Source organism: Anarhichas minor, unplaced genomic scaffold (genome assembly GCF_050575085.1).
Source record: "Anarhichas minor isolate MPS153535 unplaced genomic scaffold, ASM5057508v1 ptg000062l, whole genome shotgun sequence".
Taxonomy (NCBI): Eukaryota; Metazoa; Chordata; class Actinopteri; order Perciformes; family Anarhichadidae; genus Anarhichas; species Anarhichas minor.
In genome coordinates this window covers 5,369,728-5,396,987 of record NW_027466508.1, presented here as the reverse complement: position 1 = coordinate 5,396,987, position 27,260 = coordinate 5,369,728, and the positions used below count along the sequence as shown (strand labels likewise).

General features: G+C 43.0%; 3 protein-coding genes across 3 annotated transcripts; 1 reads left to right on the top strand and 2 right to left on the bottom strand.

Moving 5' to 3' along the window:
• The first annotated feature begins 2,158 nt into the window (after positions 1–2,158).
• On the top strand, positions 2,159–3,067 carry mespaa (mesoderm posterior aa). The gene is made up of 2 exons (XM_076077606.1): positions 2,159–2,854; positions 2,981–3,067. The coding sequence occupies exons 1-2, from the start codon at positions 2,159–2,161 to the stop codon at positions 3,065–3,067; spliced, it is 783 nt and encodes a 260-aa protein (XP_075933721.1).
• Positions 3,068–4,137: 1,070 nt separating this feature from the next.
• Positions 4,138–13,436, bottom strand: LOC142933633 (aminopeptidase Ey-like). The gene is made up of 20 exons (XM_076077791.1): positions 12,772–13,436; positions 11,361–11,503; positions 10,997–11,136; positions 10,367–10,493; positions 10,114–10,268; positions 9,871–9,984; positions 9,551–9,694; positions 9,228–9,293; positions 9,022–9,087; positions 8,012–8,184; positions 7,794–7,870; positions 7,568–7,701; positions 7,431–7,486; positions 7,202–7,349; positions 6,910–7,001; positions 5,687–5,797; positions 5,328–5,495; positions 5,055–5,195; positions 4,553–4,634; positions 4,138–4,296 (listed from the first exon to the last, which is right to left on the bottom strand). The coding sequence occupies exons 1-20, from the start codon at positions 13,434–13,436 to the stop codon at positions 4,138–4,140; spliced, it is 2,961 nt and encodes a 986-aa protein (XP_075933906.1).
• A 2,747-nt stretch (positions 13,437–16,183) lies between these two features.
• On the bottom strand, positions 16,184–27,260 carry LOC142933629 (aminopeptidase N-like). Its single transcript, XM_076077785.1, has 20 exons — positions 26,656–27,260; positions 25,815–25,957; positions 25,367–25,506; positions 25,011–25,137; positions 23,955–24,109; positions 23,367–23,480; positions 23,095–23,238; positions 22,603–22,668; positions 22,297–22,362; positions 22,029–22,204; positions 21,359–21,435; positions 21,075–21,208; positions 20,821–20,876; positions 20,595–20,742; positions 19,837–19,928; positions 19,543–19,653; positions 19,128–19,295; positions 17,394–17,534; positions 17,057–17,138; positions 16,184–16,927 (listed from the first exon to the last, which is right to left on the bottom strand). The coding sequence occupies exons 1-20, from the start codon at positions 27,258–27,260 to the stop codon at positions 16,775–16,777; spliced, it is 2,898 nt and encodes a 965-aa protein (XP_075933900.1). The 3' UTR covers positions 16,184–16,774.

Genomic DNA, 27,260 nt, shown 5'->3' with positions numbered 1-27,260 from the left:
GGCCCTGAAAGGGTCGGGGATGAAAGGGTTAGCACCGCTGTGGTGATTATTCGCTCATTACATGTAAGTAAACACTGTCAGAGCTTAATGTGGATTAAGAGAAGGCCGATCTTCTCTATCATCAGCCGGGGAGGGAAAGAGGGAAGCTGAGAGCTGGGGGAAACTCTGACGAAGGTTTAGAGCGGAAAATAATATTCAGTAAATAGTTTATCATTTGAAACAAATCGAGTGAAAGATGTACATCCCACAAAATATACACGAATGAAATAAACCTTTAAAAACTGTGGGCGACTGTGGCTAAATGGAGAGCAGGGCCGTCTTTCAATCAGAGGGTCGGCAGTTCGATCCCCGGCTCTGCTAGTTGCATGTCGATGTGTCCTTGAGCAAGACTCTTAACCCCAAAATTGCTCCCGTAGCTGTGCCTACGGTGTAGAAACGTGATAGAATCTGAATTGTAAGTTGCTTTGAATAAAAGCGTCTGCTAAATGCCTGTAATGTAAAAAAAGAACGCAGAAAACTAAGTAAAACCGACAGGATCTCATTTGTAAAAAGCTTCAAACGATCAACCAAAAATAAAGTGCTAGAATTATTTGTAATGTTATCTACATGTAAGTTTGGTGTCACCTAACACACTCTCCAACTAAACTAAAGCTAAAAACTAAACCGGCTTCAGCTAAATGAGTTCTGAATTGTTGATTTTTTAACGTCCCATCTCTCCGCTTTGGATGTTTCTCTTAGCATCAGATGTCTGTTTTTCTTGCATAACCGAGGTGGCCCGAGAGCTGCGCGAGACCGGTTCACACGTCCCCGCTCACGGGTTTCACCTCTGCTGCAGAGCAGGAGGCAAATGTGACGCGGCAGTTTGTGGGAACACTGCTCAGGATTCGGATCCACAGTAATTAGTGAATTAGAATAAGTGATGGAGGCATTAAAAAAAAAAAAAACATCCCGTACCAACAAAGAGGTTGAAACAATCTGAAATGAAAATCCACACGCAGAAAACTCTTCGCCAATATTCACCCTCTAACTCGAGGTGATATACAGCATATTTGTTTGCAGCAGTTTGTGAACCAGAAGCAAATTTTATTGGATCAAGGGAGAAGAGATGCATGCGTGGTAATAACATTTTTAATAATAACTGCAAAAAAAGGTATAAAAAGAAGAAAAAAAAGGTGCTGAAGAGGGAACCATAAAGTTGCAAACTAAATAAACAATAGAAGACTGACAACGTAATGTATCGTGTCTTCCCCTCTGCCACAGACCGTATCTATTTTTAACAGTTCTTTCTCTCAACATCACAATACTTTAATCACGGTGGATTTTTAATAATAACAATCTGGAAACTCGACCCCACTGGTACCAATCTAGATCCCAACCAGGTCCCACTGAGGCCCGAAAAATCTCTTCTACAATGAAGAGGTGGCCGGGACAGCCAGCGTGGACCTGAACTTAATAAAAGACAGCGTGGTTCTGTATGTTCTTCCTGTGCAGATCAGAGTTCCCAGGCCAGTGAGGCGCACTGCTGTCCAAACAGGACGAGGTGTAAACTCCTCACACTTCACAGCTGCCTACCGGCACACTTCTGCAGCCTGACCTTGTTGTGGGGGGGGGGGGGTGGTCACCAGGGCGAAAAAAGAAAAAAAAACACATGCCATTTAACTACAGTGTCACATGAAACAACTTTTACTGTATGACGGGGCGTCTCTGTGCTTCTCTGAACCTGAGACCTTGCAGCTCCATGGCTTATTCACTCATCCAGCCGTGGATTATTGACGTTTTTGGGAACAGATCATTCAGTCACGGCTCAAGACGCTATAGATTTCTAATAAAAAGAAGTCCTCTGGGTTCAGGGACAGACAAACCCTTTGTCGTGTTCCCAGGCTGCAGGAGCGTGTCGTGTGAACTTGTCTACTTCCGGTCGCACCTTGTCCCGGAGCTGCCATGTTTCCCATGGGACTCCCCCCCCTGGCAGAGGTGTCGGCCCTGCTCCCCAGAGCTTCTCAGGGACCGGAGGTGGCTGCCGGAGGTGCAAACTCGCACCTCCCACCACATATATGGAGCGGCCTCCCTGGTCCTCCTCACTGTCCTCTCTACCTGCCTCACTGGCAACACACTGACTGCTCGGACCAAGACCAAGACTACGACCACGACAGCAGCCATGGAGGTTTCCTACTGCTCTCCTCTCCAGCTCCAGGACAACTCTTTCCTGTTTGAGTCCCTGCTGGACAAGCCCTACGATCCTCTGGCCTACGATCCAGCCTCGGACCCTGGTTACTTCAGCGCAGGCAGCAGCAGCAGCAGCAGCCTGTCTCCCACCTCCTCTGTGGACTCCTTCTGCTTCTCCCCCGCCTCCCTCCAGACCGCCGGAAGCGAACCGAACGCCATGGACTGTTTCGTCTTCAAAAGCCCGGCAGCGCCTAGCCTCACCCAGGGGACGCAGCCTCCGCCTTGCCCCGGATCCTCCACGGCCACGTCCTCCACCGTGAAGAAACCCAGATCCAGGTATCCGGGGAAGAAGCGGCAGACGGCCAGCGAGAGAGAGAAGCTGAGGATGAGGGATCTGACCAAAGCCCTGCAGCACCTCAGGACATACCTGCCTCCCTCGGTGGCACCCGCCGGGCAGACCCTGACCAAGATCGAGACGCTGCGCCTCACCACCCGCTACATCTCCTACCTGTCGGCTCAGCTGGGCCTCAGCGAGGAGGCGCCGGAGCAGAACGCCTCGGGGTTTTTGGAGCAGCCTCAAAACCTCAGCCAGTTCCTGGGTCAGCCAGCAGCCAGCTACTGCCATCAAGAACCAGATTGTAACACCATGAGCTCAGCACATCTGTCCTCTCTGCAGCCCTCATATCAGGTATGTTTCATATCATGGTCTTGTACAGCTCCACGGATTTAAAAGCATTTGAGCTTAAGAGAATTTGCTTTGCAGTGAACTTGTGTTGAATGGGTTTATAACCAAAAATCTGTCTTCTCTTTTCAGGTTTCAAACGGAGTTCGCTTCACCAGCGAGCAGTTCTGGATGCCACAGCAGCAACTTCAAAACGCTGCCTTCTCTGGACAGTGCTGAGAGACACGGCCATCAATCCGATATTTTCATTGCAGCAATGACCTCTTAACCAAATCTATGGACAAAACTTCTCAATTTTGTTATTTTGAACAAAATATATTTCTGTCCTTTGTTTGCGTTTTATTTAATACATAGAACTGTATATTTATTGAGCTTTCACAGCGTGAACGAAATAAACGTAATTTATCAAAAATAACCCTCGAGTTTGTTGCATTCCTCCAAATGTTTTTATGTACGAAACAAATGAAATCATGCAGACTTGGTGCTTGGCCTCGGCTTCCCTACACAAACACTGCAGCTGTCAGCGTGACAATGAGGTGCTAAACAAGGAGCACATCCCCGCTAAAGTCCTTAAGGAAAGACCCCCACTGAGTGAAGTGGCAGCTGAGCTGGGACCAGTTAATTGGCGCCTTTTCCGATCCTGTGTAAACATGCCGAGTGGTTGAGATCATAAAACATGATAAATAAACGGATCTGGATTCAGCTCAGAAACTCCGAAGTCAATACTTTATTTCACTCCAACTCTTGATTGTCACTTCCTGTTCGAAAGTGTTTCTCTGCAGTGTCCATGTGTGACCCAGAAGTTAATAATATGGGTACATAATGTGTTTTAGTCATTGAAGTTGTATGGCCCATTTTGTGAATTGATGTTTTACGCTGTTGCTATGTTTGTGAGATGCCCGGAGAGGCCGCGCGCAGCAAATGAAAGTTTGCTGACATTTATTTTCAGATATTTTACATTTAAATGGACTGTGCTCACAGTTTGGAGGTACAAAATGTCACAATCTAATATGGCTTATATTCAAAACACTGGCATCAACAATAGATGCAAAAAAAAACACGGGGAAGCAGAGAATATCACACGCTTGTGTCGTGACATCTATTCAAAACCTCTTAAATGTTTACAGTATGTACAGCATCAAAACATGTTTTTAATTTGTATCAAATATCCATAAAAATGCATAATCAAACCTTTACATTTAAGAAAAAAAACATTACATTCAGGATATCTATAATACCACAATTGGTTCGAGCTGGTGTAAAAGTCAGTAAGACAATCTGCACTTGTGTTAAACTGGTAAAGAGGTCTCGCTGGTGAACCAATCAAGCACCTGCTCCTTGTTTATCGCCACCCAGTTCATGTTGGCCTTGGTACTCTCCAGCGCCTGCTCGAGAGACGTGGTGGCCGAGCCAAGCTGCCCGGCGTTGTCTTCTTTGAACTGCAGCAACTGGAGAGGAATAGGGAGGGGGGTTACTGGAATTCAATTCTGAATGTCGGTATAAACTATAGGATTAGGGTATAAGAACATTTTCTTCACCACCGTACTTGTGTAACGACACGTTCATGCGTCATGCTGTACCTGATGCACAGCACCTTGCAAACAATAGTCTCGTTATAAATATTAACTCTCACAAATTGCCCTCGTGGAATGAAATATTGGCTCGTTGGGTCTTACAACAATGAACACTGTAGAGAAACTGTACCTGCTTGTACTCAAACTCAGAGGAGAATCGTCTGGTCAGTCCGATTATAAGTCCTCCGAAGGAAAACGATCCGCCACCATAGCTGGAGAAAAAGGCCCAAACAACACGGGCTGTGATCATTTTGCAAACAACTACAGGCTGTGTATGTAAAGCTGTTTGGTTGGACATTTTGTAAACAGGACTAAAGGTCCGCGGCCATGCTAGACTTAGCTAAATGCTAAATTTCAGCATTCTAACACGCTAATAATGACAATGCTAACATTTTGATGTTAAGCCGGTATAATTATGTTCGCCATCGTAGTTGAGCATGTTAGCATGTTAGCTAATTAGGACCGGAGGTTGAAGGGAATAGCAGCAAAATGTCATTGCAATCCCTCCAATAATAGTTATAGATAATCAACAACGCAATTATCAAATCCTCCTTCTGCCTCCGTATACGTTTAACCGTAACCTCAGCTTTAACTGTCACATTCTATACATGTGTGCATGAGGGAAGACTCACTCATTGAATATATGGTCCCATTTGGCTCTGACAAAGTCCCATGCCAGAGGTTGACCGATGGGGTTGCTAGCAATGGAAATAATGGTGGAGGTGGCGTCCTGCTTACGGATCTTCTCTGGGTCCAGACAATACTCCAGATACCTGAAACACAACTCACAGTGAGGACAAAACGTTCTACTTGCTGCTGCAACAGTGTTTGACGTAGGACCAATCGAAACCCTGCAGTGAGACTAAAAATGACCAGAGGAAGAGAACGATGTCAGTAACACCGACCTGTTCAGCAGCCAGGGCTGTCTGGTGCAGGACAGAGCGGACATGAGTTTGTCAGCCTCCGTAGCAATGGTGGTGTTCTTGAACATGGACCAAGCAAAGTCCCACTCCTCCACCCCTCCCGCTGCGATCGCACTGCAGTACACTGTGTACTTCAGGTTGGGACTAATCCTGCAACCATTGAAGAAAGTGACAGAGAGTTAAAGGCAATGACAGCGGTGGCTTGGCAAAGAAAATACTTTAACTAAAATAAAAACAACTGCTGCATTTAACAAGTTTAGGAGAATCCCACATATTAATCCCGAGAGGAAGACAATATGGAAAAGAAAGATCGAAAGGAAAGTGTCAGGGTGTGAACATACGTGTTGTTCGTGGGGTTGTTCCTCCACTCTCTGAACCAGCCGGTGGTCAGCTCCTTACAGCCTTCCACTCCAGTGCTGCAGGCTATGGAGATTGCATTCACCTGGTTGTACCTATATTGGGACATGAGATGATAAACGGGGTCAGGAGAATGTCAGGAGGGGTCCAACTGCAGACTCGAATCCCCCCCCCCCCAGGTCTGAGAAGTGAGATTGGGCACCGTAAGTGAGATGCGGCACTTTCTTTAGAAGATTTTTCTTTCTTTACCAAATTTGAAAACAGTCACATTTCTCTGCTGTCGTAGTGTTAACGTCCGCTTTTAAGAAATACTAGAATACTACTAAAGTTAAAGTTATATATACCCAGTCATACCTGAATGTTTAATTGTGTGTGGCTCTCTTGGATTTTTTTTTCTCCCAATTACAGTAGATTTACTTTCTCATTCTGAAAATGAGATAAATTAACCATCAAAGTTTTCGAGGTAGAAAAGGAAGTGAAGCATCTCATGTACGGAGACCTCTTCTCATTGGCTCTCCAATGTGGGGCCCCGCACATGCGCACTTGGACCATCTTTGAATGTTCTCACTAATGAAGGAATTCATCCAAACTCTTTGAGGGTTGACCCTCACGATGAGGGGAACAATATCATTCAAGTAATGACATCGAGTAAATCCCACCACGCCTGATGAAGGCATCTTTTCAGTAGAACTGCAGGAAAGTTTTCCAGCGGTGAATATGCAACATAAACTTATTTCTCTCAAGATAAGAGTAAATTGGAGTGAACACATTAAAGAGATACAGAGTGGAGTGGAGGTGCAGCTTGGAAAGAGGATGGGTAGATTATTTTGGCATTATCTAGTTTTTCCCGTGGGGATAATTAAAGTTTCATCTAATCTACGTTACAGGAGCCCACAGGGACACGGTTTACTGCGGCTTAGTGCAACCTAAATTGTCAATCAAATAATGTGAATCTTGTGCTCGTCAGAGTTCCCCTTCGGGAAACCCCAGACGATAGTATCATCCTGTAAATACTGCGGTTTCCAGGAAAAAACATCAGTCTAGTCATCATGGTTTATCATAAAAAGAAATACTACAGTATGTTGTAGTTGTCATAGGGTTACAAAGCCTATACGTTGATTGCGCCAAAGGTTACTATAGCACACGTGTGTTCAAAAGGGTGAAACAGACATGGTTTAAAACACAGGCGGCATGTTAACATCCTTACTGGTCGGTGTGATTTTCTGGGATCTTCGTCCAGTTGACAGTGATCCTTTTGAAGTGGTTAAACAAAGGGGTGACCTGATTCTTCAGGTAAGCCTGAGGAGTGGATGAAAGGAGCATTTGAAAAATGATTAAGTAAAGACTTGTGATCAATCTGCTGATTTCCAGGTATATTTTCCCTCAATTAACCAATCTGCATTCCTTCATGAACACCGTCACCCTGCTGTTCTTTGGGGATCAGCATTGGAATTAATTATTTGCGGATGCACGGCAAAGGTTGACCGTTCATCACACACCTGCATGGGCCCGTAAACTTCGCTGCGGTCAAACATCAGGAAGTAGTAGTTCAAGCTGTTCCTGGCTGTCTCCCAGGGCATGTATTCGACCTCTGTATCGAGGAACTTGGTCGTCCTCAGAGCCAGAGTTGTGTTCACCATCTTGGCCCTGAAAAAGGCACGTACGTTTAGCTCTCTCTTTCAGCATTTGACGGCAGACCCTTTGCAAAACAAAAAAACATGGCCTCACCTGGCGAGGTTGAAAGCATCGTCGATGAGTTGAGCTCGGTTGATCACTGGGATGTCCTGAAAAGCGAACAAAGGAATTGAGTTTTGTGGGGGAGGGGGGGAGGGGGGCATTGTGGAAAGCAGCGCGGCGTCACGCACCTGATGTCGGGAGCTCAGCTGGGCGAGGAGACGCTCCCAGTTGTCGGAGTCGTAGTTGACTCGGTAGAAGCCCTTCATGTTTATGTTGGCCACCAGCCAATCATCAGCACTAAGAGTCATGTTTGCGTTTGTAGCTGTTTGGATGGAGACAAAAAACAATGCACCTTTTTCTATCGTGTTCATCATCTTTGCAATGCTCTGTACGAACACCTGAAATAAACCTTACCCTCTTTGTTAAGAAGCCAGTACTGCTGCTCGGCTCCTCCAGTCTTAATCCACGTGATAGGGACAAACCACTCATATCTACAGCCGCATTCATCCCGCCACACACATGTAAACACGGAGTACACAGAGAGAGCGGGTGAGTTTCTTATGCCAGGGCCCGATATGACCACACTCGGTATATTCAGCATATTCACAAGAAACATTAAGAATATTTCCTACTTGAACTCTGAGGGTCTGTCTACTACAGAGTCTGGGTCCAACAAGAAGTGTTTTTGGGTAATTTTTCCAGTCTGGGTGTTGATGGTGACCACCGGGAACCCCATCTGTAGGATCCACCGGTTCATGATAACCTCGACAGAGTCTGGCAGCTCTATGTTGGCGTTATCCACTGCCTTAAAAGAGGAATATTCATATATTAGTAATATTGTGACCGTTTGTTGCTCCCTGCAGAGGAATTATTTTACTTTTTATTTATTTCAATATTTTTTCAAGGTGCCTTAGCTGATCTCAGAACTGAATTGGTGGAACTGAACGGAACTGAAATGACCATTGCTCATGAGTCGCAATGAACAACAGGCAGATTCATTCTACAAATGTTTAAAGGGAGGCTACATATTTTGCTGTTGCGCAGTGGTGATTGTGGTCCCAAGTGGAAATTACAGTAAAAGTAGAAGAGTGTAGAAAAGTCACCAAAATGACAATGTCAGCTACACAGCAACACCAAGGCTACCTACATTTTGCTTACATTGGCCACTTTTGGCTACTTATCATACGAGAACAGGCTGTTGCACCAAGTGGACTGAACTTCTTTCAAAAGTTATACATAATATCACTCTACTAATCAGTGAAATGTGAACTCAATGTCGACCGATGTTAACTTCCCTAGCACCAAACAACAGCAAAAACAAGTTTGCCGCTAGCATGGTGAACATAGCGGAGAGTTAAGCCGCTGAAGAGCCAGATATTTCGCTCACGGGCTGGTGGAGACCAAAAACAGAGCTAATAGGAGAGTGAATACTGGACTTATACTGGACCGGTGTCCAAAAACACAACTTCAAATGAACACTAATGTTTCTCTGCTGCTGGATGTTGAAATAGGCAAATGTATTCTGACAGGTTAGCGTGATCAACTTCATGAGGTTATCAGTTTTGTGTCTTCTGCTTTAATATACATTTTAAAAGATACATTTTCTGTATAAGTGTCTGATTTGTGGATGGTGCTATCTTACCATTTGCAGGTGCTTCCAGAGGTCTGTGTAGACTGTGTTGCTATACTTGAACTCCTCCAAGTATGTCTGCAGACAAATCATCAAAGTATTTGTTATGCTTGAGTTGTGCTTTTGTTGTGAACAAAGTTAGATGAACCGCAATAAAATGGTGGTATTACAAACAACATTAACAAAATACAAAACGAAATTGAATCAGCTGTGCTCACATTAAGCCCTTTGGAAAAGACGGTTTCAGTGATAAACTCTGAGAGCATCCTGAGGACCGCAGCTCCCTGTGATGAAACACAGAAGGATATTAGCAATGTTAGCGGGTGAAATATCGGACACAATTACAGCTTTCGGTTAACAAGGATCAGCGATTCATTAGTACTTTAATTCTGTAGTTCCCAATGAGTCTTTGATTAGGGTCACCCGGGGGAAAAAATGAATTCATTCTTTTTTGTTTAGCGGAGGTCGACATCTTGTCTTTTGGGGTTTGAAGAGAACAATACATTAGGGTTAAGACGTGTTAATATCAATTATACCGCACCTTGCTGTATGTGATGGAGTCAAACAGTTCGCTGATGTGCTCTGGCGTCAGGATGTCCTCCTCTTTGGATGAGAGCGGGTGGGAGGAGGCCAAGGCATCCACAGACATCACACCAACGATCTGATTCAGGACGATTAAATCTTTCTGGAAAATGCACAGAGGAAATATTTTGAAATGTGCATTGTGGCATGACCGGACACATTTTACACACATTTTACACATATTTTAAATGGATCCACCTTGTCAGGAATGGGCTCACACCAGAGCAATTCAAAAAGAGGTCCGTTCATTATATTCAGCGTGGTATATTCAAAACTCACCATATTCCATGTTGGCTCAGCATAGTCGGCTCCAAGATAAGAGACGTAGGTGGCAAATCCCTCGTTGAGCCACAGGTCATTCCACCACTGTGTGGTCACCAAGTTCCCAAACCACTGAGAGGACAGAGCTTCATTTTATCGGCAGGTTTTGAAACACATTTCAAAGCTAAACACGATGACCATCAAACATATGATTTGGTTTCTGGAGGGCAGAACGCCATAGAGTGTCTTTTAGTTTGATACCATATGAGCGAGCTCGTGGGAGATGACTGTTGCCACCCACTCCTTGTCTCCATTGGATGACACGCCGGGGTTATATAAGAGGGCGGTTTCTCTGTAGGTAATCAGGCCCCAGTTCTCCATGGCTCCGGCGCTGAAGTCAGGAAGTGCGATCTGGTCTAAAAAACAATCATAAAGTAATATCGTTTAACAGCATGCATACAGTAGCGCAAACCTATTCACTGTCCTTGTGTTGGTCTGTGCGTGTGGTTCCTACCTGACTTTTTCAGGGGATAAGAAGAGTTGTAATAGTTCGCAAAGAATGCCAGTATGGGCCCAGTCTTCTCCAGGGCATAGTCCCCCTGACCCTCCTCTATAGCCCTCCTGCGAGCCCAGATCCTGATCTGTACACAAACAGTGCTTTATTAAATAGACAGAAGGGGAAAAAATAGTAGACCTGAGCTAAGCCTGGAGTCCAGCAGAGGGCAGAATAGTAACACTGCGTCCAACAGAGCAGAGCAGCCACAGACGAGCCAACATCTGCTGTTTGTGATGGTACTTGTAGTCCTAGTAGTACGAGCAGTGGTCTGTAACGCTGCATTTACTGTATAATTACTGAAAACTAATTTAGTTTGAATTATCTTCAATCAGTCATGCAGTTAACAAACACAAACTGTTAAATCAGAAGCATAAATACACAATGATTGAAATGAAACCACTGTATGATCCAGTCACGTTGGTTACACGGCTGTGATAACATGGTCCGTTCCAGTGTTTAGTGGGCAAAATCCTTGTTCCACCCTCCAGGAAGGTCAAGGGTCAGAAAGAGTGAGTGCAAAATGGTAACAATAATAATACAAGTACAGACCCATTTCCATTTGTATGGTGAGATGTAATAAATAATTACCAAAACGTCTGCATCCGCTTGATTCGAAATGAATGTGAAATCAGACACAACGAAAGCCAGCAAGTAGGTTGACATGATCTCCGTGGGCTCGAAGCTTGTCTGGGTTAGATTGTGTCCTTCCATAGTGATGTTTAAAGGATCTGTGTGGGGGGGGAGACAGTAGCAGATTCATTACCAATGAGGAATAATAAGCGCATTGTATCAATATACTGTACAATACAGCTGAACATTTTATGTGTGCTGTTGTTGCGAGTGAAATGTGTATCGGTACGTCACACTTAAAGCTTTGGGTTACTTTAGGACACATCACACATGGACAGTTGACGTGTGAAACGTAGCGCTGGACGCTGAGAGAAGAACTTGCCGTAGTTCATGGAGTTGGACAGAGCCACGGTCTCGTGGGGGTGAATGAGGGTCATGTGGAAGACTGCTTTCATAGCGGGCTCATCGAAGCAGGGGAAGGCTTTCCTGGCATCCGTCGGCTGCATTTGAGTTGTGGCCACAACTCTGACAATAGCAGATACGAAAACGGAATAATTAACACCCACATCAAATGTTAAAGGAGCTCTCCACTTTAGATACTCTCACACTTAGATATAATCCCCGTTCAATGTGTTCTAGTATGTTTTGGAACTATGTGATTGTTACCTTTTAGGTGTAAACACTTTCACCAAACCTAAGTATTTTTCACTTCTCCCTTCGTGAGGGAAACCTCTTTCCCACGGGTTACATTCCAGCAACCCGTGGGAAACGGAGAGAACATAATTATCTGACAAGATAAGACACACAGGCTAAAGGGTTGAAATGTACCTCACTGCATGGAAATCACTGGCATTTTTTTGTTTATGTAAGGGAATGTGAGACAGGGATTTTGGTGTGTATTAAACCACTAGGAGTAACCAAAGTGACAATATTTCTAATCTTACACATAGTGGCTGCAAATACAACACTACAAAATATATATTGTTTTTGTTCGAGAAAGTATAATATATATATATTGTTTTATTTAATTCATTTATTTATTTTGTAAAACATACTTTTGCATTCTGTACTGAAGTTATTCTAAAATCAACAAACATTGCAACCACATCCACGTAGACTTTCTATTCTCCTAAGTTTATCCATTGAACTGATCAAGAAATAGAGCTAAAGGTTCCTCGTTATTAATAGCCCACCATATACATTTTTATTAAAACATAACATGAACAGATAATTTAAAAAGACTAGACACTGCTTCTCTAATCTAATCTAATTAAAGGAACATGTGACATTTTGGGAAATACAAACATTTGCCGAAAGTTAAACGAGTAGATGGATACCACTCTCATGTCTGTACAGCACTGTAAACTACAACTAGCAGCCAGCTAGCTTAGCTTAGCAAAAAGACTGGAAACCTTGGTTTTTGTACTGATTGAACATGCAAGATACAATATGTTAATGTGTGAGTTCTAGAGGTGTGGGTAGAATTTTGTTACATTTGTACGGAGTCAGGCTATTCCTTTCCTCCTGTTTGTAGTCTATATGCTAAGCTAAGAGACTGTTGGCCATAGCTTCTTATCTAATGGACAGACATCTCCATCTAACTCTGGGCAAAGAAAGTGAGTAAGTTCCCAAAATGCTATGTCTTAAAGTGAATGTCTGGTTTAAATGTATGTTTAAATTACATTACATATTAACATTTACACATTGTTTAAAATTGCACTAATTCTCAGAACTAGACCAAAATATTGAAAACCAATTAAATAATCAGATTAAGATTAAAAAGAACATCCTACTTTTTCACCCCATCCTCCGTGTATTCACTCCTGTAGAATCCTCCCAGGTCGTCGGCCAGCTCTCCAAGGAACTCGGTGAAGAGCTCGTACGTGCTGCCGGCCTGCAGCGGACTGTCGAGCTGAACCACCAGGTACTGAGTGGGAATCTCCAGCCAGGTCTCTTTCAGGCCGGGCGCAGTCGCTCCGTTGAGGCCCCTCAGCTTGGCATGGTGGCCCTCGAAGGAGGTGAGGTTCAGCTTGTTGGAGTGGATGATGATGAGGTCGGTCTCCTTCACACATCTGAACACCACCGCGGAGTGTCCGGTGAAGATGTACAGGTCGCCTTCGTTGGGCTCCAGCCGGGGCCACAGGGTGACATTGTAGGAGACGGGAGCGAGGGAGTCTGGGAGTCTGTATCGCTGCCAGGGCTCCTTCGGGGTGGAGGGTGTGGTGGGGCTGGTGTTGGGGCTGGTGTTGGGGCTGGTGTTGGGGCTGGTGTTGGGGCTGGTGTTGGGGCTGGTGTTGGGGCTGGTGTTGGGGCTGGTGGTGGATGAAGGCGTCACTTTATTCTTTGAAGTCTCCTGAGCGTAAACCACAGACAGGGCTATGATGGTGGCTGCAGCACCGATGGCTGCGACCACACAGGTCACTGCCACTGCTTTGCTGACGAAGAGGCCTTTCCCCATGTCTACGCCAGAGAAAGTGAAGACAGATGGAGGAATGGGATTGCTATTTATGCCCTGCCTTGTCAGATTCAGCCCAGAGTTAATGGTTGATTTTCTGTGTGGGGAAAAGAGCTGAATGTCCAAAACATTGAGTTGTAAAAAGTCCTTGAGATAAGATAGAGCCCTGTCTATTCTGTGAACTTTACACCAGCATAGTGGCTCTGAATAAAGGCCCTCTTTAGAAGATTATCTCTGTTTATACACTACTCTAAACCATGTGAAATACAGTAGAACTGTGTTTGTGTCTGAGTGTGTGTGTGTGTGTGTGTGTGTGTACAATTTGCAAATGTCAACTGTATACAGATCTGCCGATGTTGAGGAAATCAGAGTTGCATAATGAAATGGGATAAAGAAGGGTTTACAAAACTGCATAAACTTTTCTTTAGCTTTAATCGTGCAAACTCAGAGTTTGCTTTGGTTGACCCAAACAGTTGTGGCTTTAAGGAATGGAGATATTCCAACAGTTAAATTGAAAGAACATGTGTTGTGCAAGAACCCATATGTCAACACAGCTGCCACAGAAATGTTTTCCCAACATCATGATATTTGGATTATGGTCTGCAAACATAAGAAAAAAATGTATATGCAAATAATTTTGATGATCGTGGAATGTAACTCTTGCACAATAACAAAAGTAAAACAGATGCGTTAACATTCAACTGCGCAAAGGGTAGGATGATGAATCTGACAGTCAGACACCTACTATTACACACTCGTATGTCAACTGAGACAGACACTGACAACTTGTCTAAACAGGCTGCAGCTTCAGACCTCGGTCAGGGCCTAGTCAGGATGCCTTCAGGCACGATAATGCTGTGTGGTCACCCATGTTTTGGTTTTCCATTTAATTTTCAAGCCAATTTTGATGCAAACTTTTGAATTGTTGCAAACATTTCTTGTGGTGTGAACACGGTTAGTGTAGTTGTAAAATCTGTCTCATAGTATTAGAAAACACGGTATTTACATTTCTGATAAGCCTTCAAATTCTCCCCAAACATTTGCCTTTCTGGATCATATTTAATCGCTCCTCTGACACCCCACCTTAGAAGTCCCTTATACATTTTCCTTTCTTAACACAGGTGTGGTACACACCATTAAAAAACAATTTACAGTCTAATACAATGACATGAAACCATTTCCTTGGTAATTGGACTTACCTTGCATTTAGGTAGTTTAGACTAAAGCCAAATTTTCACCTGTTGATGGTGGAGTCCAGTTTTAAAGCAGCGATGTCTGCAGCACTGCACTCCCTTTTAGCACTTCAGCTGCTTATCCACTTGCTCCAAGAAACGCCCCAGATCACTCTTTTGATAATTTGTGCTGAGGAAAACTCTGTTTATACCATGTCAAGCTAAATCCCAAACGTCCTGACTCAAGCCAGATTTGTCTTTCCAAATCCTGCAGCAGGCTATTGCACAATCCTCAAACTGAATATACAGTCATGGCTCATGTGTCTGCTCTTGAACTTGTTGAGCTTTGTCTTGAAGATAAATACAGTGTGATGCATTTCTTGAATACAATTGTGTCCAATAATATTACAAAATGTATAATAGAATATTGAGGTAAAGGTCTAATACCATCATTTCTCGGTCACTTTATTAAAAAGTCCAGCCTGTTCTCATTTGTCACGCTAGTGATACCGACGAACAAGGCACCCTTTAGCGAGCTTTCACGTATCTACAATGTAAACCTGTCTGCGTTATTATTAGACGCTCAGGGAAAATGCTCAGAGAGTCTGATGACGTAGTTTAAAACCCCCAAAACGAACACAGGACTTTCAACCAGGAGACCAGTGTTCGTGTCCCAGAGGTGTTTTCTATTATTACTTAGTTTACGCACTTATTTTAGCCGAACCATGATGATTTTCTGAAACATAACTGAGAGGTTTTGTTGAAATATATCAAATGTCTTTGTTTGAATTCACAACAATCTACCACATTACTGCGACCGTGGGCTGGACCACCCAGTGCGTTACAGCATTGCCCGAGGCGCTTTTGTTTTTTACAAATTCATCTTTGTTGCACTGATTGCACCAAGTTCCAAGCTACCTAACGCGATGCAGGGACAAGAATTCTTGGTACATTTGTGGAACAATTGGATCTGCTTTTTCTGACTGACAATTCAGAGTGATTAGCTTCTGCCTGTAAAGCAAAGTAGCTTTGGGGACCTCCTGTTCGGTTAGCATGAAATGAAGGGAAATGGCGCTGAGCACACACATTTTATACTCAATGCCTGTTTAAAATGTGTATTTCTCAAGCCTGAGCATGATGTCACCTTCTCCAAAGCCAAAGAAGGCATTGCACAACTGTTTTCACAGGATGTGCAGTACATATATACTGTATATACTCCCTGTGAACTTTGACAGAGAGCCCCTTTAACCGTTTCATTATTTTCAACTATATAGAGGCCATAAAGAGTCTGTAAAACCGCTTATCAGCTCATGCTGCCACCTTGAACTGTCACAACATGTCTAAATGAGAATTTCCTTTAAGATTCCATTTCCAGTATTTGGTATATTACTGGCAGAGCCGATTCCCAAAGGAGTGGAGTCATACACACATAATTATGGACAGAGAGGGGTTTATGTGGATCCTTTCATTTTTATCACAGTGTTAAACACAGACTGTTAACAGTGACTATCAGAGATCAGGGAATCCATTTTGTATAAAGAAAAATAGACACAGATATCAGGTCTTTCTGAGCCTTTTTGATTTATTTCTCATTTGAGTCTTTGCATAAACGTTGCAGACAACTGGTACATCATATAGTGCAATGATTTATGATTTAATCAAGTTGAAAAAAAAAAAGACAAGAACAAGAAGCCTAATAAGAATCAAAACAGGCTCTTTCTCTCCTATCACTGAACGGCAAATGGATTTTCAATGTAAAGACAGCCAGTGTTGAGAATGACTTAACATTGAGAGGGACTTTTTGTTAATGACTTTACAAGAAGCTGCAGGAAAAGTTAATTTACAAGTTAACATCCCATCATGAATATGGTCCATTGGGTGCATTGCATACATCTGAGAATAAAAATAAATGTCTTTTAAGTGAAACAATCATTTGTTAAATGGTTTTCTCTCTGACGATCACAGACCAGAGGTAACAGCTGCATTACTGATATCTTTTGACACACGTGGCCTACTGCTCACCATATGTCTGACCCTTTGCACTTAAGTGGATGACCAGTGAGTGTCAGTTGAGTGTTTCCAAGAAGATGATTATAGTGATTGTCCTTCATTACGTATCCCTGACGGTACAAACAAAAAGAGTGTGTAATTTTGAGCATCCCAGTGTTCTCATGTGGACTCGTCATTAAACCACTTCAGCACATGGGCTTTGTTCTCTGCCACCCATTTGATGTTGGCTGTGGTCTTCTCTATAGCCTGCTCCAGGGCCAAGGTGGCTGAGCCAAAACCAACATGCAGGTTGTCTTCTTTAAATTTCTTCAGCTGGAGAGAGACAAAAACAAAAACAAGCAAAAGACAAAGTGAATTTCTGTTCTGTTCTTGCTTTTGCTCTAAATACAGGGAAATACTGTGTTGACTTCAGTGTGGTTGTGACTGCGTGGGTAGGCTTACCTCCTGTAACTCAAACTCTGTAGAAAATCTCATTGTGATTCCATTGATGAGATTAGAGAAGGAAAATGATCCTTGTCCATACCTAATAGAGAAAAGAAAGATGCTATTCACTTGAAAGGTAAAGTGATATAATGATGGAGATCAGCGGAGGGAAATTGGGTTATATCCTGCTGTTGACCTCATTGAACATCTGTCTGACCTCAGATAAATGTCCCTCTAAACAGGAAAGACTGCAAATTAAGTCTGATGGTGTGGACATTCGTGAAGGCTCAAAAGCTGTTCAAAACATCAGAAGGACTTAATATATGGTTATTATTGCTTGTGTGGATGCTCTTACTGCTCGAAAACGTAGCTCCATCTTGCTCTGACAAAGTTCCAGGCCAGCGGCATCCCAACAATGTTTTGGGCGATGTACTGGATGGTAGATGTGGCGTCTTGCTTGCGGATTTTAGTTGGGTCTAGGGTGTACTCCAGATACCTGAGTGAGCCAAAACATGTTCTTACAAAGCAAGCTTTGCCAAAACACTATTCTAATATATTTAGCTGAAGATCATTTGTTACACTTGCTGTGTTAAGTGCATAAATGCGTTCACACCGACAAGTATGGCAAAATGCAGCCAAGTAAGAGTACCCAGATGGGGGACTCATAACGGTCAAAAAGTTGAGTGTGGAACCCTGGTCGCCAATGGTCACCATCTTTGCTATGTAGCAGAAGAGGAGGGACCACCAACCACCAACCATTCAACAATTTCTAACTTGTAAAATGACGGATGAGGAAGCTGCAGCGGTTGTTAATGAAACAGTGAACACCAAATTTAAAACATTTAAGTTATACATGTGGGTTCTTTTTCACCATTTTATTGAAGTCGAATAGAAGCCATCGTCGGGTTATTTTATCAGTCTGAATTGATTCACTGCCGATACGGCGTGATGTCCGTGGCTGACTATCACCGCTTGATCTACCGAGCTTCTGGTAAGCCATCAGCCATGTGCCATCTGAGACAACACTAGCCTGTTGAAATTCACACACAACGCAAGTAAGTACAGTACATAGAGTGCTCGGTGTACTACATGGAGGTGTGCTAACGTAAGTAAATTAAGACACGGCAATTGAATAAATCTGGGAGCATACAAAATGGGTGGTACGGTTGTTACAATAGTGTTAGGGTTACCTACTTAAAAGAGTAATCAATTGTGCTTTAAAGGTGTTTTCAGACAGAATGCAAAGCGAATATTTGCTCTCTGTGGCACGAATTAAGGTGAAGGTGGACTTTCCCAGTAGAAAATATTTTTACTGGTGAGTTCTGAGATTAGCTTAAGTCTCAGCTATGACACAAACACACACGGTGTGTATATTGCTAGCTATTGCTACGTAAGTTCACAGCGAATTAGCACAAGGCAAAAGCCAGTGGTCGAATTTGAGTAAATAGTAAAAAATATGCTAAAAGTGAGACAACTGACTCTTGAATAACCTAATGGCACAATCACCCTCTTACAAATGAAAAAAGGAGCAATAAAACACAACTGTTTTCATTAATAAACTTAGGTGTTTTGCTGTGACAGTCTTTCTTGGTCTTATTTGACATTAGCTTACGGTGGCTAACGTTAGCCAACGCTAAGAAAAAATTAAGTAAATATTGCTGTGAAACCGACATTACTGAGTCAGTTTGCTGACTGTGACTCTTTTTTTCCTATGCCATTTAAGGATGTTACAAAAAAAAAATGCAGTGTTTTTTTTACGTGCCATTGTCCTGTCATTGTTACTTGTGCTCAAAGTGGATGCTGTTCAACAAAAGTTACATCCGCACATCCTACAGTCTCACATGCTACAGGAAATCTCTAGGTTCAACTTGTGTCAAATGGTAGAACAAAAGTTTAGATCAATGTGCAAGAATCCAACGTATGAATTTAATTTAATTCTTATTAATTACCCAAGTCTGTCTTTGAGAGTACAGAAAATAAATATAAAAATGTAACTTTTATAGCATTGTGCATTGTGTGGATAGATGATTGTCTCATTCGCAAACTCCTTAAAGGTGAATACTCCCACAAATTTGGATGTCGCACATACCTGTTCAACAGCCATGGGACTTTGGTGCAGGCCATGGCCGACCTGAGCCTGGAAGCTTCGGATGCAAGAGTGGCGTTCTTGAACATTCTCCAGGCAAAGTCCCACTCCTCCACACCACCAAAGGCTATGGCACTGCAGTAAACCGTGCTTTTCAAGTTGGGATGGATCCTGGTCAACATCAAAGTAAACACACAATAGAGTAGAAAATGAATACCAAACACATAGACTCTCTCCCCACAGCCGGTGTGTAACGGAACACTGCTAGCTAGCTAGCTACAGCTAATGTTTGTACAGTCGTTTCACTGGCTGTCTTTTGGCTTTCTGGCGAATTAACTCGGCCTGCACAACCAGTCAAGTTGTGGGAATAGGAAATCTTGAAACACAAAACCACAGCCTTCAACTGCTCTGTACTCACGGGTTGTGATGTGGATTTTCCATCCACTGTCTGTACCAGCTTTTGATCAGCTCGCTGCAACCCTGCACACCCATACTGCAAGCTATTCCAATAGCATTGATCTGATTATACCTGAGAAGGGGGATGTTTGAGAAATTGCGGGAAACTGCAATATAGCATGACAATACCCAATAAGTGTGAGAGATATAGAAACATTCTAAATTAAATATTGTATTGAATTGAATCACGTCACCAAATAGTAAGTCACCTGCTTTTTGCTATAAAGAATACATCCTCTGGTGCACAAATTCTTACTGGTCAGTGTGTCCTGTAGGTACTTTGGTCCAGTTAGCTGTAATCGTCTTGAAGTGCTCAAAAAGTGGTTGGATTTGTTTCTTGAGGTATGGCTAAAATACAAACATATATATCAGCAGTAGTTTTTATGTCCAGTTGTTTTATACTTTCCCTTTATCCATTTCTCCTGTTATACTATGTTCACACTAGGAGGGACACAGCAGCAGGCGACAAGGCCATTTCAATGGAAGCCAGTGACATGAAGCTACATACTGCCGCCTAACACTTGTCGCTGTATGACGAGCATGGCATGCTACAAATCAAAATTGCAGTTTACATCATGTCTGTCCAAAATGTCATCAATTCATAATTTTATTCAATTACATTTGTGTGAAATTGTCATAATTAGCATATACATTCTTGAGTTATGGCTAAAAATAGGTTTTGTGAGGTCACAGTGACCTTTGACCACCAAATTCTAATAAGTTTATCCTTGAGTCCAGTTGAATGGTTATGCCAAATTTGAAGAAATTCCCATTAGGTATTCCTGAGATATCGCGTTCACGAGAATGCACCAGATCTATGGACAGACGGACAAACGTAAGAAATAAAAGTTTCAGTGTTGAGGCATAAAAATGCCGTTGGCCAGGTGCTATTTAACGACACAACTATGGCAACTCTTCACACCGTCTTGGCGACAATGTAGCTGGCCACGCTTGGCCCTTTTGTCGCTTTGAGTGTGAACATAGCATTAGTATTCATAGTTAAGCAGTATCAACCTGTAAAGCTCCGTAGACCTCAGTGCGGTCGAACATGAGGATGTAGTAGTTGAGGTTTCTCAGAGCTGACTCCCAGGGGATGTAGTCTCTTTCCTTGGACAGGTATTTGGTCGTTGTCAGGGCCAATGTTGTATTGATTATTTTGGCTCTACACAAAGGAAACACATTCTTTGCAGACATCCAATGTGTAAAGGATAAAATACTTAAAATAGTTATTTTTCTTTACCTTGCTAGGTTGAACGCATCATCTATTATCTGTGCTCTGTTGATGATTGATAAGACCTGAAAGAAACAACATAAACAAACAAGTACATGTTCAAATTCACATACAACCAAACCCGAATCAAACAGAATAGCCGCTACCTCTGCAACAAGCCACGCCCTCTCTTTTTGTATGCATCTAAAAGTGGACATACAGCACATACAAAAAGTTGTCACTGCATAGGATGAAAAAGTTCTGTGAATGGGCATGTGACTCACCTGATGGTTGGTGTTGAGCAGGGAAAGGAGACGATCCCAGTTGTCAAGATCATAGTTCACCCTAAAGTACCCAACTACATTGGTGTTGGCCAGCACCCAGTCCTCTCCTGAAACTCTCATCAGAGAGTGGGTGTCTGATGGGAAATATTAAAGAAAGATGTGCAAAATATTCAGTTAACACCATGACCAGAGATTGGTCGAGTCCACTTTTCTGGTAGGAAAACATTTCTTCTGTAGTATTCAGATCTAATATAGAAAAGCAATGGGTGTTACTATGATAGTACCTGTCTCTTGAAGAAGCCAGTGCTGTTGCTGCTCCACACCTGTCTTCATCCATTTGATCGGGACAAACCACGTGTAACTGGACCGACACAGATAAAGATGATGAGTGACAAAGTGGAACAATGATGGTTCCAAGCCATGCTAGCGGCATGGCTCTAGGGATGACAATGTCCTGGTCCTGGGACAGAGGATGTTGTATGTGTACAATTGTAAAGCCCTCTGAGGCAAATTTGTGATTTGTGATTTTGGGCTATACAAAATAAATTGAATTGAATTGAATGTCAGGCTATTGGTCGGTCTTTCTGTTAGACTATTGGATGGATTGCTTTGAAATATGGCACAGATATTCATGGTCCCCAGAGAATTAATGCTGTTGACTTTGGTAATGCCTGAACTTTTTTCATCCAGCACCAGCACATGATTCACATTTGTGTATTTGAGTGGAATGTTTCAACAACCATTTGATAGATTGCCATAAAATTAGGTACATACATTTATGTCATCCTCATGATGTATTGCGATAACTTTGGTGGTCCTCATAAATTTCGTCTTCTTTTCATCAAAATTCAACATTTCCAAATACTTGCAAAGCTAATAACATTCCCATGAGCCTCCGCTGTACCTTTTGTTAAGTACATGGAACTTGCACGATAAGGTCGAACTGATTCCTACTTGAACTGAGAGGGCCTGGTCACGACAGAGTCTGGATCCAACAGGAAATGTTTCTGGGTGATACTTCCTGTCCGAGTGTCAATAGTGACCACTGGGAAGCCCATCTGAAGAGTCCAGCGGTTCATGATGTCGTGGATGGTGTGAGGAATATTCATACCTGGTGTGTTTTCAACTGCCTGTCAACAAACAAAGAGTCGCAAGAATTTGAGAAGAAACACACCCAGGGACTCATTGGCAGGTGACAATTGCAGTTTTTAACTGTACCGACCTGCTGGAGATGGTCCCACAAGTCTGTGTACACTGTGTTGCCGAAGGCGAATTTGTTCAGGTAAGACTGAGAAGAGAATAAAATATAATAAAATAATAAAATTTAAAGTGAACTCACACACCAGAATGAATGAACATGAATGTGGTTTGGTTCGGCTTCTAGTGTGTGCACATACACACACACACACACACACACACACACACACACACACACACACACACACACACACACACACACACACACACACACAATCACAGTGGCAGTAGTCATTAGGTGATGAGACCCTTTAACAGAGTTAATACTCACACTGAGTCCTTTGGCAAACACAGGCTCGGTGAGAAACTCCGACAGCATCCTGAGCACCGCCGCTCCCTGACAACACCAAACACAGAAACCACCAGAAATTGGCTGGTTTGAACTTCTCATAACAGCAAATCATTTTGCATCAAATCCAATATAATAATACAAGATGTTTTCACAATGAGGCAACAAGGCTCCTGATTCAGGAAATTATAAGATTCATCATACTGAATATTTTTTTATTCAAAGGTGTTATAGTTTTCTCGGGTGAGAGATAATAGATTAGGTAAAACTGCCTGTAGGGGAAAATCAAAAACAAATTAAATTGGCTTGAAATTATACCAATGTCAGAAGGTATTGCCTCATTTTTGGGTATGCTCCTTACTCAATACGAATAAATGACCATTTTGGAAATGTGCGAAAGGGTAATATTGTAACTGTATGTCTGTATAAGATCCTACATCAGATAAGGTATGGCATATTGTCAGAGAAGCAAACCTTGCTGTAGGAGATGGTGTTGAACATCTCGCTGATCTGAGCAGGGGTGTTGACCTCCTCTTCTCGTCGGGACAGCGGGTGGGAGGAGGCCAGGGCGTCCACAGCAAACACCTTGTACACGTCGGACATTATGATCTCGTCTTTCTGCAGCCAAGCAGATGGATGAGTGAGGAAAAGCTTTCTGACCCAACCGTACCTGTGGGACCACATTGATCCGCGAAATACAATTGACAAGGCCCGCTGTCTTTTGAAGGTACAAGCCTGGCTCTTACAATGCTCCAGGTGGGCTCAGCGTAGTCGGCTCCAAGGTACTCCACGTATGACGCGAAGCCCTCATTCAACCACAGGTCATTCCACCACTGCAAAGTCACCAGGTTGCCAAACCACTTAAAAAAAATAATTAAAAAAACATAACGCATCATGAGTAAAGCGATAAAGAGTTCGATCAAAGTCATGCCTCAGTTTAGCTTCAGGGAACCATGAAAACTGTTGCTGTTTGACTGTGACTTAAGATTTTGGCCAACATTACCACTGAAGTTCAACTCCAAGAAATATAACAAGCTTAAGAAAATACCCAACCACAGAGTTTCACATTACTTATGATGACAGGCTTTCAATCGACCTAAAAGGGAGCAGGGGGTGAATATCTGTCATCTGCCTTTGTAAAGGGAGGATGACTACTTTGGCCAAGTGTATGTTTACAACATTACTAGAGTGGAGCTGAGATTGAGTTTGCACCAAACGAGTGTCCTGATCATAAACTCCTATTTCAACTTACTATAAAATATTTATTTCTCTCCGGATTAATTAAACCGGATCAGATGCAATGGTAGCAATTTGTCAGGAATATTATGGCCTACCATGTGTGCGAGTTCGTGGGAGATGACAACTGTAATTCTCTCTTTGTTTCCAGTTGAGGACATGATCGGGTCAAAGAGCAGGGCCGTCTCCCTGTATGTGACCAGACCCCAGTTCTCCATTGCCCCAGCATTGAAGTCAGGCAGAGCGATCTGATCTGGGGATGATAAGAAATGCATCAAAAATCTGAGAGTTCTTCAGCATTTTAATGTTACCTTGCAATTCAGACAGACACATTCAGGACATTTTCCAAGAAGGGTATGGCGGCTAAATTTGGCATTTTTCTGATCCCACGATTAGTGCTCGTTCCAATAGAATATCAGTTGTTTGGTTGTTTACCATCCACATGGTGTATTTGATAAAAGAAGAAGTTGGTTAAAAAACGTTTTGTTTTTTTTAAATAGAAGAAAATTGGGGTTGAAATGCACTTGAATTAATTAAGTCACCCCTGAGGGACCTATTTACCCCGAGTCATTGTTTATCATCTAAGTATATGTCTGCTGAAAACCAAGGTTTTTAAATGAGCTTGAGCAGAGACAATAGAGCATATTCAGGAAAACACTTTGTAAAGATATTCGTGGCCCACAGAGGATGAATCCTAATGACTTTGGTGATCCTCTGAGTTTTCCTCTACTTGCCACCATGAGGTTGACATTTGTGGTTGTGAGGGAAAACTGTTGGATGGATTGTCTTGAAACTTGTCATGATATTCACGTTCCCCTCAGGATGAATCGTGATGACTTTTGCAGTCCTTTCATTTTCTATATGGCTCCATCATTAGGTCAAATTTCCACTTTGGTTAATGACCAAATACCTGCAGATGGTGAACATGAAACATACCTACTAAACATTAGCATGTTAGCATTGCCATTTAGAACATGTTGGCATGCTTTACTTCAAAGCACTGCTGTGGTTTCAACTTAAAGCAGGATAATATTTGTTACGTCCAGTTGAATTGAAAGAATGCTGGGGCTAAGTGGGATAAAGGAAATGAGACTCATATTTCTATCTTCAAAGGAAAATGTTTGCCCCCGCATGTCAATGCATAGTTGACCTACCTGACTTGGAGAGCGGGTATGTTGCATTGTAGTAGTGCTCATAGAACTGAAGAATCGCCCCTGTGATGTTGAGAGCATAGTCACCCTGTCTGCAATCTATGGCTTTTCTTCGAGCCCAGATTCGGATCTGCAAAGAATGAGGCAGCTTTGAGTCCATAAAAACGAATAAAAGAGGAATCCTTTCTCTTTTCTAACATTTTTTTATTCTGAGGTCAGAGGAATAGAATCCAGATGGTGTGACCTCTGACCCTCATTAACACTGGTTGTTTGTACTGTGTTTGGTCTATGATCCAAATTAATTTGTTTGCTGACCACACAGGTAATGTAAAAAGATAAAGGGAACAAAAATGCCTTACCAACAAATCGTTGTTTTGGGTTGACTTAATGTTAACAAAGTCACTGACAATAAACGCCAGCAGATATGTGGACATTCTCTCTGTGGGCTCAAATGTAGTCACTCTGACAGGCACGCCGTCAATGACAGAGTCTTTAGTGCCTGTTGGGGGAGGGGAAGAGTTAGACTCTGACACTCTGTTAGCATTAACAGCATCTAGTTGCTGATGTAAAAGTTATTAATTATTGACTGTCTCACACATAACACACTCTGCTCTGAAAGTAACTTTTATCACAAACAGCTCATATATATTCTACCAAGCACCATTTGTGTTGTACTGCGATTGTGTTTTCAATATGTTTTTCTATTTTTATGTGAATTTCACACAATTTTGCTTTTGCACTGACCCAGATTCTATGGAGATTTGTGACAGGACAAAAATTAGAAAGGACTGTGTTTCTGAAACCAACCAATTTCCATGCCGTTAGACAGAGCCACGGTGTCTTGGTCGTGGATGATGGTGACGTTGAAGATGGCTTTCATGGCGGGCTCGTCGAAGCAGGGGAAGGCTTTCCTGGCATACGTGGCTTGCATCTGCGAGGTAGCAACAACTCTGCAAAATGTTCCAATGAAGCATTAACACAAAATAGACAGCAACGAGGCGGAATACCATGCCATGGAAATTAGGTGCTACTGTTAAAGGGACCCCAAAATCAGATATAAACATTTTCCCACATACCTGTAGTGCTATTTATCAATCCGCATTGTTTTAGTGTGAGTTGCTTAGTTTTGGAGATATCGGCCGTAGACATGTTCGCCTCGCCTCAAAATATAATGGGACTATTTGGCACTCAGCCTGTGGTAAAAAAATACATGTGAAAAACTCAACAGCAATGTCTCTTTTCAGAAGTCATGACCCGGTTACTCAGGATAATCCACATGATTCTTGTTGCACTTTCACGCAGGAACTTTTTTCTTTTTACCCAACTGGATACTAATCTACATCTCGCACTGTCACGATCCACTCGACCATGAGTAGATGCATGCTTCCTCCTGCATCGTGATATGGCTGCACAAGAAGATAGGTCTTTGGAGCTTTGGGCACCACAAGCCGACTGCCTTATAGTCCCATTATAGTCGAGAGAAGGCAGACATCTCCATGGCGAATATCTCCAACACTAGGCAACTCCATCCAAAACAACCTAGATTGATGAATAGCACTACAGGTAAAAGGAAAAATACCTGGGGTGATCTCTCCCTTTGAGAGAACAATGATGGTGCACCAATATGCTATGCTCTGCCATTGCTTACTTCCTCACACCGTCCTCGGTGTATTCACTTCTGTAGAAGCCTTGCAGGTCATCCGCCAGCTCCCCCTGAAATTTAGTGTAAAGCACATATGACGCTCCGACAGCTAGTCTGCTCTGTAGCTGAAGCACCAGATACTCCGTCTTCACGACAAGCCAAGACATCCGTATGGCGGGCGCGGTGGCCTCACCCAGGCCAGTAAGCACAGCATGGTGCCCATAGATGTGGGTGAGGTTAAGCTTGTTGGAGTGGACGATTATGAGGTCCGTTTCCTTCACACATCTGACGACCACCGCTGACCGTCCGGTGAAGACGTACATGCCGTCCGTTTCGGGCTTCAGTCTGGGCCACAGGGTGACATTGTAAGAGACAGGAACAAGGGAGACTGGGAGTCTGTAGTGGTCCCAGGGCTTCTTCGGGCCGAAGGGGGTGGTGAAGGGCGTGGGCACGCTGGTGCTGTCTGAGTCTCCGTCTCCAGGCTTGCCTCGATTCTTGGCCCGTTCCTTGTCGTAGGCGATGGACAGAGCTATAATCGTAGCCAAAGCAATGGCCGCCAGCGCGAGAATCCCGAGGCCCACATTTTTACTGACATAGTACACTTTCCCCAT

Excerpts from the sequence above, each read along its gene's own strand:
- mespaa (XM_076077606.1), top strand. The coding sequence starts at position 2,159 with ATGGAGGTTTCCTACTGCTCTCCTCTCCAGCTCCAGGACAACTCTTTC. Across the intron at positions 2,855-2,980 it reads CTCTGCAGCCCTCATATCAG|GTTTCAAACGGAGTTCGCTT; the intron begins GTATGTTTCATA and ends TTCTCTTTTCAG.
- LOC142933633 (XM_076077791.1), bottom strand. The coding sequence starts at position 13,436 with ATGGGGAAAGGCCTCTTCGTCAGCAAAGCAGTGGCAGTGACCTGTGTG. Across the intron at positions 9,695-9,870 it reads CTGAGCCAACATGGAATATG|AAAGATTTAATCGTCCTGAA; the intron begins GTGAGTTTTGAA and ends TGCATTTTCCAG. Across the intron at positions 7,002-7,201 it reads AAGTTTACGGGCCCATGCAG|GCTTACCTGAAGAATCAGGT; the intron begins GTGTGTGATGAA and ends TCCACTCCTCAG.
- LOC142933629 (XM_076077785.1), bottom strand. The coding sequence starts at position 27,260 with ATGGGGAAAGTGTACTATGTCAGTAAAAATGTGGGCCTCGGGATTCTC. Across the intron at positions 20,743-20,820 it reads GATGCGTTCAACCTAGCAAG|AGCCAAAATAATCAATACAA; the intron begins GTAAAGAAAAAT and ends TCCTTTGTGTAG. Across the intron at positions 19,929-20,594 it reads AGGTCTACGGAGCTTTACAG|CCATACCTCAAGAAACAAAT; the intron begins GTTGATACTGCT and ends TTTGTATTTTAG.